Below are 16,046 nucleotides of genomic sequence, written 5' to 3'. Positions count from 1 at the left end.
TTCATACTGGGCACAATGTTGACTAACATAATCCAACTACAATTTGACAGAATTTTGTGGTCTTTATCAGTAAATCAGTTGAGTAAAGTCGCCTTCTTTAATCAGGGACCAACGTATCAGATTGGTATTCTGCCACCATTTAAATAATGTGGGGCTGGGGAGATAGCTCAGTCAGTAGAGTGCTTGCCTTGCAAGCACAAGACCCTGGGTTCGATCCCCAGCACCGCAAAAAAAAAAAAAAAAAAAAAAAAATAAATAAATAAATAATGTGTCTGGATCTTGGTATCCTCATGTATAAAGTGACATACTGTTCTCAGCAGTTTCCCTAAATTGTGAAATTTTCTGAACTCCAACTATATTTTTTTAGGCGCCTAAATTTCTAAGCTAGAAAACAGCTTAACAGGAGTGAACAGGGGAAGGCAGTCAGTTTTCCAAAGACCCGTTTCCTGTACAGAGACTTTTGCGTGAGTAGTAACATCAGAATATCCTACATAAAATCAATTTTTAAAATAAATATGATGGAATTTCCTCTTAGATGCTGACTCGGTCAATGCATTAAAAATGTGTAACAGTGAAAGTTGGCAAATGTATTGTTATTTTATTGAACGCTAGAAGAGTCTAAATGTTATTTTATGGAAAACTTCATTTCCTGCCATGTGTTTTAACTTAGGACATGGCTAGTTGAGGTTTTAGTTGTGAAATCCTTCGATCCATTAAGTATAAGAGCAAATGCCAATGTTAAAAGTTCCTTCATTCTGTTTTACTTATTCAATAAAAGAGTGGCTTATAACAAGGGCCACAATTATAGATCCTAATTATGTGAACTAGCTTCAGAATGAATGTGACCTTTGAAGAGATTTCATTAATATTTTTACTACTCAGTTTTAGAAATATTTTTAGATATGTATATGTATTAAACAAAATAGTTGTAAGAGGGAGACATGTTTTAAGATTATGGATTGTGCAAGGCATTTTCTATTCCAATCATGACAGTTTTGTTCAGATTATTAAGATGAATACCAGGATGTACATCACTGTGTTAATACCAAGGGATGTAATGCATCTGGGAAGATTTTTGGTCACAGACACTATCTAAATGAAACTATGGCTTAACCTAAGTCTAGCTTTCTTTCCTTCATTAAATGTTGGATGGTGAGAAATCATTAATGATTTTATTTCACATAGTCTGTCATTTTATTGTGGAGCATTCTTACTTGTCACTGCTAACATGATAATAGAGGTTTCCTTGCTACCAGGTGACTCTTGTGGGTGTTTAAAGCTTATGCATATCTAGTTTTGTGAATCCAACAGATGCCAGTTAAGCTATTAGAAATGAAATAATGTAGCTCTAGGCCATGTTTTTACAAATTATTAAACTGAAAGAAAATAATTTTTGGAATAGCTTTTCTTTTTTGTAAATATAAAAGGGAATGATAAAGGAACAGAGACTTGTGATAATTCTCATTACTTGTTTTTGAAATTAGATACTTAGAATGTGTAGCAAACAGAGGAAGATACCAGTTCTTCTGATGCAGTCCCTGCTCTCTTGTACCTTTTCCACATTTTTGAACACGAATCTGGATTTTCTGTGGCGTTCACCCTCACGCACCTCCCCCCACAACTTGTGGTGCTGGGGATTGAGCCCAGGACCTCGCATATGTGAGGCAAGTGCTGTACTACATACTCAGCCCCACCTCCCCCTTTTTAAGCAACAAAATGCTCCCGAATTTCTACCGGTCTTTGTTTTGGAAACCAATTCTAAGGGACTTTTAAATTTTCTTTCATTCTGCAGATATTTCATGAGCCTTACTACATGTTGGGCCCTGAGTCTGATCTAAGGAGATGATTTAGAGGTGTATTCTATTCAGTACCTAATTGCAGGAGGTTTGTGATTTGTGGTGAAAAAGACATGCTCATCAGTATTTTTAATTTAATATGTGCTAAATACAATAAGGAAGGCAATATATTGGTAGGGAGAGGATAAAGAGGGTGGAATGTAGAGGGAAGACCTTAAGGAAGGGGGAGTATTTGTGCAGGGCATACAGGGGTGAATGGGGCTTGATGGAACTCATTGTGGTGCATGCTGAGTGACTCAGCAAGAGTTTGGGAGATGGGCAAGTGTCAAGTGCCTTTGAAGAAGGAACTCAAGGAACTTAAACTGTTATGAGTTACTTGGAGTTACATTGGCCTTTCAGTTTTAGTTTGTTTAGTTGGGTGGTAGAGCCCTTGAAGGTTTTTGGATTTTTGGTTTTGCTGTGTGAGGCACATAGTATACCACTGAGCCACACCCCAGCCCCTTTGGGGGTTTTGAACTGGTAACAGCTTGGGTTGGAACATTAGCCATGTTCACTGATTGACTGCTTTGAGAGACATAAGAAGGAAGCCAAGAGAGCAATTAAAGTGAAAAGAAAGATGTTATCACCTGTGACAGTAGGGGTGAGGAGGGGAAAGAAAAGGTGAAATGAATTCATGGAACTTGGTCGGGTTAGGGACAGAATCCTAGAGTCAAAGTTTGTATATCATTGAAAATAGATTTGACCATGTCCAAGAGGGGTCTGGAATTGAAGTCCTGATGTAGAAAGAAGCTGGTTTTGCAGGGGCAACCTTCTTCATCTCTACATCCCCATGCTAAGCACAGTTTCAGGTGTCTGGAACTGAGTGAAGAATATGGTGGATTTAATTCTGTGCTTGATTGTACCATTTGGACAGTGCTGCCAGATGATTAAGGGCCAGCTGACCTAGGTTTGAATCTTGACTCAGCAAGTCCTAGCTAGGTGATCTTGAAGTATCGAACCTTCAGTTTTCTCATGTGCAAGGTGAAGGATAACATTGTCTCTTGAGATACAGTAGATTATTCATACCAACTGAATGCACATAAAACATTTTAAATGAGCATCTGGTATATATCCAGGATAAAGGCTCCTCAGGCATTGACTGTTGTTACCCTGGGAAGTGTAGATGTGAGCCAGGAATTGGCAGAGAAGTGGTGATGAGTAGTTAGCAGTGGGTTGAGGAGGACCTAGAGATTGCTAAGGGCCTCAACCTGGAGGTGGGAGAGGGAGTGGAGTGAGGCCCTTTAGGGAACACTCCCATTGAAGAGTAGAGTAGAAATAAAAATGGAAGAGGACCAGGTCAGAGAGGTAGGATTGACCTAAAGAGTTCAATATCAGCTAGCACAGGCAAGGAGAATGCTTTAGGATGGACGGTACTGGATTCCAAGAGATCAGGGAGGGTTGGAATTGAGGCTGAACATTGAGTGTGGGTTTGCAGGAAGACATTGACAAACCTGGGAGGAAATTACAGGAAAACAAAAGTCAGATTACTGGTGGTTAAGAAAAAAAATCAAGGAAAAGAAGATTCTGTAGGCTGAGGAAGAACTGATTGTCTTAGTAGAGGAAGGAATGGAAGACACGATTTTTAAAATATCTTAAAGACATATGACTTTTAAGTTTGCACTTGCACAATAATGAGATAGGATGTATATATAGTACAAGCCCTCCACAGTGCGCATTTGTCATCCATGTGAGTGGTCCCTTGGGGAGTGTGCAGTGGCATATATGTTAATAAATTAATAAAGCATATAATGTGAAACCAATATTCACACATTAATGCATTATAACACTTAAGTACTTACTGCGGGCTGGCAGGGTTATAAGGGCTTTTACACATTTTATCTCATTTAGTCATCTCAGTAATATTATGAGGCATAATATAAACTATTCTTAGTTTATAGCTGCCAGAGGCTAGGTAAGCTACTCAGGGTCACAGCTGCTAAATGGTGGCACCTGGTTTAAGTACCAGGCAGTGTAACTACAGAGCCCATGCTGTTAAGAGCCATATTTTGCTGCTTCCTTCATTTTGTTGCTGAATTGCTTAAGACAAGCTAGTGGCATTAGTTATCACGTCTGATGAGACAAGAAGGTGGCTATAGAGAGAGGGTAATTGAATGTGAAGGAAAGAACTGATGTTTGCTGATGGAGCAGTGTTTCAGAGGGGTAGGTGGGACCAGGTTCAGGAGTGCTAGTAGAGGGGCAGTCATGGAAAATCACCATGACTTGATCACCAAGAGACAAGGGAGAGGATTGGCAATGATACAGAAAAAGAGAGGCAAGGAATTTTGCAGGAGAAAGAGTAAGATAGGAGATATTTTAGGAGATACTTACAGGTGGTGAGGGAGATGACCATCCATCATGACTAGTCAAATGGATTTTTGAAAATGTCTCCCATTGGTGGTTTGATTAGACCTAGTAGTCTGTTGGAGAAAGTGGCCAGAATGAACTAGAATTGGGGTGGGAGGTTCATTGACCTTAATGGTTTTCCAGAGCACCCTTTGGTGGAGCTGTGAAGGTTGCCCTCCAAGGAGAGGATTGCATTTTGATCAACCGTTGCTGATATGATTTACTGCCACAAGTGGAGTTGAACCCAAGTAGGAGGTTGAAGAAAGAGTCTTACTGTCTTTCTCCCTCTTTTTTGAAGATATCCCAGGTTTAGAGGAGGAAGAGAAACACAAAATGGAATAAAGAATGAACAAATGCAGTGGAAATATTTTGAAGTTGAGGGGTGCATAGTTCTTGAGTTGATCAGTTCTAAATAGTTTCCAGGAAACAAACCCAAACTAATTGTAAGGAAGGACTCTTTGTTGCACTCACTGTTTTAAGGTCTTGAAATGTTTATATTTTGTAAAATTTAATACATAAATTAGAAGAACTAAATCAAAAAACAAAAGCATGAGTACTAACCCAGTTTTTATATTAGATTCAACACACATTACTCTGTAAAATTGCTTAAAAAGGGGTGGGGTAGTGCTTGCTTTTAATTTCTGAAATGAGTTCATCATGGACCCTGCAGAGCACAGTGGGCCTGACTCTGCCTAGTTCTGATGGAGAGTTTAAAGGTCAGGCAGGGTTGCTTACAGGTTCTGATCCCCTGTGCTGTTACTAGAGTACCTAGCCCAGTGCATGGCGTGTGATAGATACTCACCAGAAAAATGCTGGTTAAACAATTGCTCTAAAAGATGATTTTATTTTTATGCAGAGTATGATTAATATTATAACATGTCTTTCAAAAAGAACTTAATTAAAATTTATTCACTCGATAGTCAGCAGACCCAAAGCAAAGTGTACTTTACCTTGAGTAATTTTCGAAAGCTACGTCTTTGTATATTTAAAAAATATCTTAGTTCTCAGAAAGCCCCTGTTTGCCCCTTAGGCTGTGTACACACTAACCTGAGCCACAGCTTATTTCTGGCCATAGGTGGTTGCAGCGGCTAAGGTGTGTGGAGCTGCCAGTGAGTCGCCCTCAGTGAAGAGCCTCCGCTTGCTTATTGCCGATAAAGACTTTTCCTTTAAAGCTGGCCAGTGGTAAGTGGCTTTTCTTTTTTTCAAGGGTGTATATTTAAGAAGGTGTCATCAGATAGAAGGGATTATCTTTTCTTCTGGAAAGAACTTCCGTGGCTAGCTGTGTGCCCTCCCTCCCATTCCCCCAGAGAAATTCTGTTCATGGTGTGCCTTTTTTGGTATGGAGAATCTGATTCCTTTCTTAGCTTGAGCCCACTTCAGTTTTGACCCTTTGGCCCTGTCTCTCAGTCATACAATGGAAACTGCTTTAGTTTTCCAGTTTAAACAAAGCTGCTAGTTCTAGTCCATGAAACTGACAGCTCTGATTATTATGCTCTCAGGAATGCTTCCTAAAAGAATGCATTGCAGTAATCTAATCTGCCTGAGTTTTGTGTTGCTGGGAATTCATAGATTTCTAAAAATTAAGTTTTTTTTTTGTGTGTGTGTGTCTAATACAGAGTAGACAAAGCAGTCTGAAGAGAAGAACCAGTTATATCATCCTCTCGACTGAATTCCTGTGTTACTCATACCTTGCCTGGGTTAAGTTTAAATATTTTGCGTAGTTTACTCTCAGGATTCCCCAGTCAGACCCAGCTCACACACAGATCTTAAGTCTGTTCCATTCTACTCTAAGGACTAATCAGTATGCTGACAAGCTAGTAGGCCAGCTGTCCCACTGTTCCTTGGAATGGCCTCACTGAGCTGCAATTCAAGTTGAATTGTAAATAAAGCAACTTGTATTTCCCTAGGAAAGGTGTGTTTGGGTGTGTGTGTGTCCTTTATTTAAATAAAGCATTCATTTCTAAATGAGTTTTCTGGTATGTCAATCTCCATAGTATTTCTTAGGAGTCACTTGACTAATTTTGGCAGTCCATCTGGAGATGTGGTTTTGTTAGGAGGAGGATGTGTGATAATAGCAAGTGTGATAATAGCAAGAGTTAGCAGTCTTGTGTTAATAGTTTGCCTTTGAATTTAGAACTAGAAAACAAGATGCTGATTGCAATAATTTGCGTTTGTGAAGCAATTTACTGCAATCTTTGCACATGTTCGGTGATACATATTAAATGCATTTTGGCAGTTTTAGGGGGTGGGCAACATATTTACCCTTCAAAAATGGTTTAGCAGTTATTACATTGAAAAGTGAAAACTTTAATTGTAATGATCTGTTTTTCCATATTTCACTTCTGTGGAAGTGTTTGTGTCCTGTGCACAGCATTGTCTCTGTGACTTCAACTCTGAATTCTGCCAAGACTCCGACTCCAGTCTCCTGGGTAGAAAAAGCTTGTGCCTTGGTTAAAATGCTCCACCAACCATGGTGTGCCTGCAGTTGCATTAGCTCTTACAGACTGCAGTTACCTGATAGGAAAAATGTCATCATTCCCTAACTGTGTATATAGAAATGGGGTCCCCTTGTGATTCTAAAGAGAAAGTTATTCAGAGCCGGTGTTGGGTATCTCATTCCAGTGAATGGATTTGTTCCTTTCATTGACATTAGGATTGGTTTTAGTAGATGCCTCACTGACTTTTGCTTCAGAAGTCACATGAGGGTGGTGATCACTGTCTGGTTGGCAGTGACCCTTTTCCTACCAGCTGTGGGTCTGGTCCTCAACTCTTCCCCTTTTAAAAGATTGCACCCTTATTGTTGTTGACTTATTATATAGCTCTGGAGTTGTGAATTCTTTTTGGTATTTGACTTTATGATTACAAAATGACCATTTTGCGTAGGTTGGTGTTGTCCACCTGTTCCTTGCTGTTGCTAGGATTGCTTTGTGCTCTTAGGTGAGCAGGTTAGTAGTAACCTCCATGTGACATTTTGGAGAAGGCAAGGATTAGTAAAAGAAGGATTTGGGATGTGGCCACCTTCTATTCAGTGCCATTAGGATGATCAGAGGTAAAGAGAAGATTGTTCTTGAGCTCATCTCTGGGGTGAGAGATTGGGCCATGGTCCCACGTCTCTGAAATTTTTGATGACTGACAGCCTCTGACACCTGCCAAACTCTCAGAATGAGGTACCAGGACTAACTCTAAATAAATAAATAAATGTTGTCCATGACCAACTGGAGCTCTGGCTGCGCATCCCCATGTAGACCCCTTCAGCCCAGACCAGAGAGAAACCTTAGGGGGCTTTTTCTACACTACAGTGTTTTTACTGGGCATTCCAAAGGGAACTGGTTCCTATGCTGGGAAACCAGTTCATGAGCTCTAGCAATTCAACCCAGATAGAAAGGCCACAGGAGGAAACGATCTCAGAAACATCTTTCATGTGAGCAGGGCTAAACCTCTTGGACTCCTCTCACCAGTAGGTTGACAACTTGCTTAGCAACCAACTTCTTTGTGAGTCCTGCTCTTGACCTTGTCAGGGCTCCTCCCTCCTTGTGGAAAGATTGGCACTCCCTCTCAGGGCTGAAGTATGGCACCAACAGTCCTCATGCCAGGTATGATGACTCTGTTGACTGTGGTACTTGCCACCTGTCTTCAGTGACTGAACTGCTGTGGATGGGGTCCATCCCCAGAGGGAGGCATTGTGGCCTCATGCCTAGAGACTGCCCTGTTCATGTTAGAAGTCTGCCTACTTGCTAGTTCTGTGATGTGGGCTGTTCTACATTCCTCTGGGCTTTGGTTTTTCACATCTTTAAAGAGGGAGCAGTAGTGTTCCTGTTTGGGGCTACTTGGTGTTTTTTCACAATGACTAATGTTAACTTCATTAGTTTGATTTTATTTTTTATTAGTGTACTAGTCAGCTCATCATCACTATAACGAAAATACCCAATAAGAACAGCACTTTCAAAGGTTTCAATCCATGTTTAGCCAGCTTCCTTTCTCTGGGCTCAAGGTGAGGCAGAACATCATGGTGGAAAGGATGGCAGAAGAAAGCTGCTCAACTTATGGAAGCAAGAAAGAGCAAAAGAGAGAGAGCATGTGCGAGAGAGAGCACAACTGAGACTGTATGTTCACTCTAGGAGCCAGGAACAAGATATAATCCCAAAGGGCACACCCCCAGTGTCAGTTCCTCCAGCCTTGTCCTGCCTGCCTACAGTTACCACCCAATAATCCATTCAAATTATCAATCCATCAGATGAATTAATCCACTGATGAGGTTACAGCTCTCTCTAATCATTTCACCTCTGAACATTTCTGCTGTACCAAACATGAGCTTTTTGTGTTAATAATTAGTGTTTCACTCAGTCAGCTGGACAGGTGAAACCCAGTGGTCAGATTCCTGTTGTTAGTTTCTTGGCCAGTTCTCCTGCAGTGAGATGTTGGTTCTGTCTTTAGAGCTGTGGTTAAGTCAGTGGGTGAGTGAGTGCACACTGCCACATGACATCACCGATGGTGCTGTCAGTGATCAGTCCGTTTTGGGCTGTCCAGAACGTGCCTGAGAGGAAGCGAGGCCAAAGCATTTTTGCAGCAAAAAGACTTGGTCCTGATATAAATTTCTTTGCTAGAAAGCAACTTTGGGGCCTACTAGGAGGACACCAAGAAGAAGCAGATAAGAGAAGTAAGATTAGATACTACCCACCATTGAGTAGGGCCACTGTGTTGTAGACAGCCTACAAACTACACGGCTGGGTGCAGTAGCACTGAATTTCACACAACCATACAAAGTGTGCATTCCCCTGCTCTTCGTCCAGGCTCTGTCCTCTGTTGCACTGTGTTTGACTCTGTTTAAATAGCACCCCCTCTTAAGTCCTTCACTCTTGGTAGAACTGACTATCCCGCCTCTGCTCTGTCTCCCTACTTTAAGCAGATTTTATCATAGCCCACTTATATGTATTTATGTGTTGTTTTTTCTCCCATTAGAATGCGTTTGTTGGGGGCAGGAACCGTAGTCTCTGTACCTCCCACTGCAATGCTGTCTGTGGTAGGCAGGTCCTCTCAATGGTGTTCACACAAGTGAGGAGCTCTGAGAGCTGTAGCAGGGGACTAGAGTTTGGGATCTCATAAATATCATTGTCATTTGGCCATGGTTTGCATGCCCTGTGTGCTGGGCACTGAGATCATCTCTGTGGATGGGACTTCGCTGCCTGGCATGTCAAAGTTGGACATGAACGTGTTGCTTTACTACATACCTGGATCCCTTTTCAGTTCTGCTTATACATAGTAGAGGCCTCTGCTCAGGGTTCCCAGAGTGCCTAATCCTACAAAGGGTGTTTTTTAAAGGTTTGTGTTTAAAGCTTAATTCTTTCACAGACAGGTATTTTATGAAATATGTACTGTGCATATTTTCTTAAGTACTATCATATCAGAGTTTTAATATATTTGAATTTTTCTGTATCTTTTAATTTAGGAGTTTTTTTTTTTTTTTTTTTCCTGAAAATAGCTTTCTGAAGTTACTAAAAAGGGTTGATCCCTTTCATCTAAGAAAAAGGAATTTATCAGCATCGAGCAGCAGAGGGTGCTGGAGTTCAGGAGATGAAGCAACAAAAGTAGCTCATTGATTTTATTTATTTTTATACGTGGGTATAGGGTAGACACTGTTTCTCCTTTCTGATAGCATACGGCACACATGTAAATAAATGGGTACTATGGTGTTTACAGTTTTTATATCATCCAAAATGAAAGGGGAATGAAAATATTCATGGAGGAGAGTCGAGTGAAAGTCGTAAAAGTAGGGGAGGTGACCTTTCCTGGAGCACTTCTAATCTAGAGCTGTTTTTTTTTTTTTTTTTTTTTTTTTTTTTTTTTTGGTATTGGGATTGAACCCAGAGGTGCTTTACCACTGAGCCACATCCCCAGCCCTTTTATTTTTTTATTTAGAGACAGGGCTTGCTAAGTTGCTGAGGCTAGCTTTGAACTTGTGAGCCTTTTGGGATTACCGACATGTACTGCTGTGCCCGGCTAGAGCTGTTTTTAAAAACTATAAAAAATGAGCAAATATTTAAGGCTGTAGATTAGAGTAAAATATATTTTAAGGTTATAGATCAAACTGATAGGAAGCCCCTTGTGCTTTTCATTTAAGCAGTGTATAAGAAAACATCTGGAAACGAGATACTTTCTGTTGTTGATGGCAGAGAAACATCTAGAATGAATTTTAAAGTTTCCAAGACATGGGGATGAGAATTTTTTTTTTTTTGATGCCAGGTTCTAATAAATTTTTCTGTCCTTTTTACCAGATTTGTTGCATTTCCTATAATTCTCACCAAAAAGGATTTCTGTGGCATAGAATTTTTGGAAACTTGAAACTCCTAAGAGTTTTAGGCTGTAAGATGTGGTTAGAAGAAAAGGAGAAACAAGCCTTTCAGAACACACAAAACCCTATCAGCCTATTTAAGTTGGGCAAAATACCAGCAGAAGTGTTTTTGTCCCCTTCTTTTTTGTACTTCTTTTGAAAGTATTTTATTGAGATACAATTTAATGCATAAAATTCAGTCATATAAAGAATACAATTCACTGGGTTTTTGTATACTCAGAGTTGTTTGTTCATCAGTCTAATCAAATGTTAGGACATTTTCATCATCCTACAGAGAAACCCAGTACCAATTGCCATTCATTCCCCATCTTCCTGCTTCCATAGACAACTATGGACCTACTTTCTATCTCCCTGGACATTCATATAAATGGAAACATAAATTGTGTGATCTTTTTGTGACTTCTTTATCTGACTTCTTTCAGTTAATGTGATTTCATGGTTCAACTATGTTGTAGCATGTATTAGTACTTCATGTCATTATATGCACATATCATATTTTGTTGATTTATTCATCAGTTAACATTTAGCTTGTTTCCATTTGGGGGCTATTGTGGATTATGCTGCTGTGGCATTGGTGTTCAAGTTTCTGAGTGGACATATATTGTCCTTTCTCTTAAGCCTAAACCTACGAGTGAAATTGTCAAGCCATATGGTAACTCTGTTTAACATTTTCATTCACTGTCAAAACCGTTCCCTAAAGTGGCGGTTTTGCCATCTGACATTTCTACTAGCATTATGTAAGGGTTCCTATTTCTCCAAGCTCTCATGAAACTTGCTGTTTTCTCACCTTTGGATTATGGTCATCCTATTGTACATGAAGTGGTAGATCACTATGGATATGATTTACATTCCCCTAAGAACTAATGATGTTGAACATCATTTCATGTGCTTATTAGTGTTTTTATTTATTATTTTTTTGGGTGCTGGGGATCGAACCCAGGGCCTTGTGCTTACAAGGCAAGCACTCTACCAACTGAGCTATCTCCCCAGCCCCCTTATTAGTGTTTTTAATATCCTTTTTGAAGAAATGTTAGTTAAAACCCTTTGCTTGTTTTAAAGTTTGGGTTTTCTCTATTACTCAGTTAGAGGGATTCCTTAAATCTGTGAATACAGGTCCCTTAGTAGATGTGTAATTCTACTAAGGGACCCATTCTGTGGGTTGTCTTTTAACTTTCTTGACCATATTTGTAGCACAAATTTGTTCATTTTTATGACGTCTAGTCTCTGTTTGGTTTTACCCTTGTGGTTTGGTGTCATATCTAAGAAACCATTGCCATGAAATCATCTCCTGGGTTTTCTTCTAGGAGTTTATTATTTTGGCTCTTATTGTTTAAACCTCTGCTCCAGTTTTATTTTTTGTATGAGGCGGGTGTCCCAACATAATTTTATTTTTTGCGTGTAGATATACAGTTGTCCCGGTACCATTTACTCAATAAACTATTCTTTTTCCATTGATTTGTCTTGGCACTTTTGTCAAAAATCAATTGACCATAAATGTAAGGGTTTATTTCTGGATTCTTAATTCTTTTCTGTTGATCTTTATGCCTGTCCTTACACAAGTACCATGTCTTCATTACCCTAACTTTGTGGTAACTTTTTCAACCTTTAAATTTCTTTTCCAGGATTGTTTTAATGATTCTGGGTTCCTTAAATTTCCATTTGAAATTTTTTTAAATTGTCCATTTCAGCAAGGAAACCAGCCTGGGGTTTGGTAGGTATTGCACTGAATCTATAGATAAATTTGAGGAGTATCGCCATCTTAGCAATATTGTCTTCTAATCTATGAATGTGGAATGTCTTTCCACATATTTAAATCTTTAATTTTTTTCAATGTTCTATAATTTTCAGGTACTTGTTAAATTTATTCCCAATTATTTTGTTCTTTTTTAATGCTATTACAAAAGGAATTTTTTCTAAATTGCACATTTGGATAGTTCACTGCTAGTGTATGGAAATAGCTTTGTTTTGTTTTGTTTTTGTATACTGAAATACTACAGCCTTATTTGCAGTTAGTAATTCTAATATATTTTTAGTGAATTCCTTTCAATTTTCTATGCATGGGATGATGCCATCCGCAACTTATTGCTCTCCAATCTGAATGTCTCATATTTTCTTCTCTTGGTTGCTTTCCTTGGCCAAACCTCTAGTGCAGTGTTGAGTAGAAGTCATAGGATTAGATATCTGTGTTTTATTCCTGTAGGGAGGAATTTTCATCCTTTCATCATTAAATTATAAGGTTAGCCATGGGTGTTTTGTAGGTACCCCGTGTCAATTTGAAGAAGTTCTCATTCATTCCTGGTATCTTGAGTGTTTTTATTGTGGAAGAGTGTTGCATGTTATCACATGCCTTTCCTGCATCTAGTAAGATGATCATGTGGGATTTGTACCTTATTCTATTAAGTAGTATTGCATTGATTGATTTTCAAATGTTAAACCTTGTATTTATGGGATTTTTAAAAAAATCTTTATTCAGAAGGGGTATTGTTCTGTAGTTTTCTTGCAGTGTCTTTGATCTCAGCATCAGGGTAACACTACTGGCCTCATCGAATGCATAAGAAAATGTTCTGTTTTTGGAAGAGTTTGTGAAAGGTTAGCATTACTTTAAATGTTTAATGGAATTTACCAGTAGTGCCATCTGGACCTGATCTTTTCTTTGTGGAAGTTTTAAAATTACTGATTCAGTCCTTTGACCCCTTATGGATCCAGGCCTTCTGTTTCTTCTTGAATAATATTTGGTAATTGTGTCTTTTTAGGAATATGTGCTTTTCATCTAAGTTAACTATGTTTGATACACAGTTGCTTATATAATTTCTTTATTTTCCTTTTATTTTTGTAAGGTTGATGATGATAACCCCTCTTTTATTCTTAATTTTAGTAGTTTATCTTTTTTTATTCCTTGGTCAATTTAACTAAAGTTTTGTCAATTTCATTTATTCTGCCTGTTTTTAGAATTGCTTCAACAGTAATTATTTATTTATCTTTTCTTTTAGGATTGATTTCTTTATTCCAGGAGTCTCTGTAGTTGGTGGGTTTTCAATATGCTCCAGTCCCAGACTACTAGAGCAAGAGAGAATGATAGAGCTGGCAGTGAAATATACGAACCACCCGCCTGCCCTCTGGATTCACAATAAGGTAAGCAACCACCTTCTTTATATTTGGAGATCTGGGCATCTCTGCCTCCCCCACATTTGTGCTTGGCTCACTTGATCCACCTGAAAACCCTGGTATTGAGTATAAAGGGTACATGTTCACACATAGTTTCCTAGAAAGGGTAAAGAAAGAGTCTTGTTGGTATGTTAAGTATGACTCAGAAGTACTGGGATTTGGAAATAGTTTGTCTTCACCAAACAATATTTGGTGAAATACTATTATAAATTTAAAACATTTTGCATTTTATCCAAGTTTTTGAAAATTGACCATTTGTTATATAAATGGTAAATCTATAAATTAGACTATTTTACTATAATCATCCAAAATAAAGGAAATTAAATTATCATTTTTTCCAGTATTCAGAGGGGAAATTACCTCTGATTACATAATACTGTGGTGCCTAGAGATGAGAACAACTAAATCCATGGTGCTTTCCATTTCAGCCCCTGGAGAGCTCTTCACACAGCATTCTGAGAGCTAATCCAAATGTAACTGCATACTTATATTTAACACATACATTACCACAGGGCTCAACCAAATCCTATGTAAGCTGCCTGTCATTGCTAGAACTCTGATAACAAAACCTGAACTCAGAACAGATCAGTTGCTTAGTTTTTGACCCTTGTCTCCTTTATTGCCATCCTCTTTATGATTAGAGTGTGCCTCCTATATTTACCAACAACCTCCATCCTCTTCCAGGAATTTTAAAAAATCTCCTTTATCAAAAAGAAATGTATGATACAAATATGGCTTAAAAAATTTAGTACTGTCCCTTTATTTTCATGGAAATCATTGTCAACAAAGGAAAACAAAAAACAAAACGTAAACCTTATTTTCAGCAGAACCTGGAACATACTCCAGTATATTTTTAATTTTGCAAAGAATTGTGTTTATGTAGGAGTCACATGAGACTAAGTAGAAGAAAAAGGCCAATAGTAGTGGATCCTACAGAGCACCAACAAATACATGTGTTGGGGTGAGACATATCTCTTATCTGCCTAAGTTTGGAAACAAGGTTGAATTCAGTGACTGCAGAAGTCCCACCTGGTTGCAGCACAGTTTGTTTAGGAGAGAGGGCACACAAAGAATCACATTGACCGCCATATTTGTAGGAAGTAATATGCCCTTGTAGTGGCTGAAGAAAGCTGCTGTTCTGGTAAAACTAACTAGCTTAGGACACTGTCTTGTCCCATCCCCCAATACAGAACCTTCTTGCAGATAATTGTTCTTCCAGAAGATCATATTTGATCTTAATTTCTTGAAAGAAATCAAGGAAGGCGTGAGTAAATATTCATGAATTAGATTCAACATAATAAGTCACTCTTCCTTACATTGACTTTTAGATTTATTATAACATTAATCAAAATCTTAACAGGAGTTTTTGTAGATACAGACAAATGATTTTAAAATTTATATGGAAAATAAAAGAAAATGGAATAGCAAAATAGTTTTGGAAAAGAAGCATAAGAAGTAGAAATCACATTACTCAAATTTAAGGCTAAAAGTAAAGCAATAGTAATCAAAATATTGGGGTACTAGTGAAAAGATACAGATCAGAATATAGAGTTCAGTAATGTGGCCATTTATTGCAAAGGTACTAAAGAAGTTCAGTGGAAAAAGGATAGCCTTTTAAACAAATAGTGCTAGGATAATTTTACATCTATATGCAAAGCAAAACAAAGAGTTTGACCTAAACCTTATACTTGAAATTTAAAATTAACTCAAAATGTAAACATATTTTGAAAGTTCTAGAACAAACAAAATACTGAGAACTTGAGGGCAGGCAGAGTTCTTAGACATGACACTGAAAGCAAGAGTCAAAAAAAAAAAATAGGACTTAATCAAAATTCAAACTTTACTTGCAAAAGACTTAATTTAAAAATAACCTACATATAGACTGGGAGAAAATTTCGCAAATCAGATACCCAACACAGGACTTGTACCCAGAGTGTTTTATACAAACACTCAAAAACTCAAAAAAAAAAAAAAAAAAAAAAAAAAAAAAAAAAAAAACTCAAAAATCAATAAATTTTTTAAATGGGCAAAGGATTGGATAGACACTTCACTAAAAAGGATATGAAGATGTCAAAGGATATTATGTCCTTCTACATGTCCACTGTGTCTGTTCAGGACTGTCCCCAGGTGCTTGCTTGCCTTGGCATTTCCACTGTAAATGTATCCTGTCACATTTTTATCCTCTTACCTTCTGAGTCTCCTTTGGTATGACCTTAGCTGCCTCGTTCCTTTTCAGAATTATCTGTAGATTTTTCAACCCGTTACTGTCTTTAGGTTCTCTGAGTCTCTAAAACATGCCATTGGGGTGAGACCAACAAGATGTCTACTTGCCCCTTGTCAGATTTCAAGTGAGC

At 38.3% G+C, this 16,046-nt stretch overlaps 1 protein-coding gene across 2 annotated transcripts in view; it reads left to right on the top strand.

Moving 5' to 3' along the window:
- Oxnad1 (oxidoreductase NAD binding domain containing 1) overlaps positions 1 to 16,046 on the top strand; it is a 37,599-nt gene that overhangs the window by 12,906 nt on the left and 8,647 nt on the right. For both annotated transcript variants that reach the window (XM_047532398.1, XM_047532399.1), the window contains exons 5-6: positions 5,254 to 5,360; positions 13,518 to 13,659. In XM_047532398.1, coding sequence (XP_047388354.1) covers positions 5,254 to 5,360; positions 13,518 to 13,659 — 249 coding nt within the window. The remainder of the gene's footprint in view (positions 1 to 5,253; positions 5,361 to 13,517; positions 13,660 to 16,046) is intronic.

The sequence above is a fragment of the Sciurus carolinensis genome, chromosome 17 (assembly GCF_902686445.1).
Source record: "Sciurus carolinensis chromosome 17, mSciCar1.2, whole genome shotgun sequence".
Taxonomy (NCBI): domain Eukaryota; kingdom Metazoa; phylum Chordata; class Mammalia; order Rodentia; family Sciuridae; genus Sciurus; species Sciurus carolinensis.
This window is presented reverse-complemented; position numbering and strand designations above follow the sequence as displayed.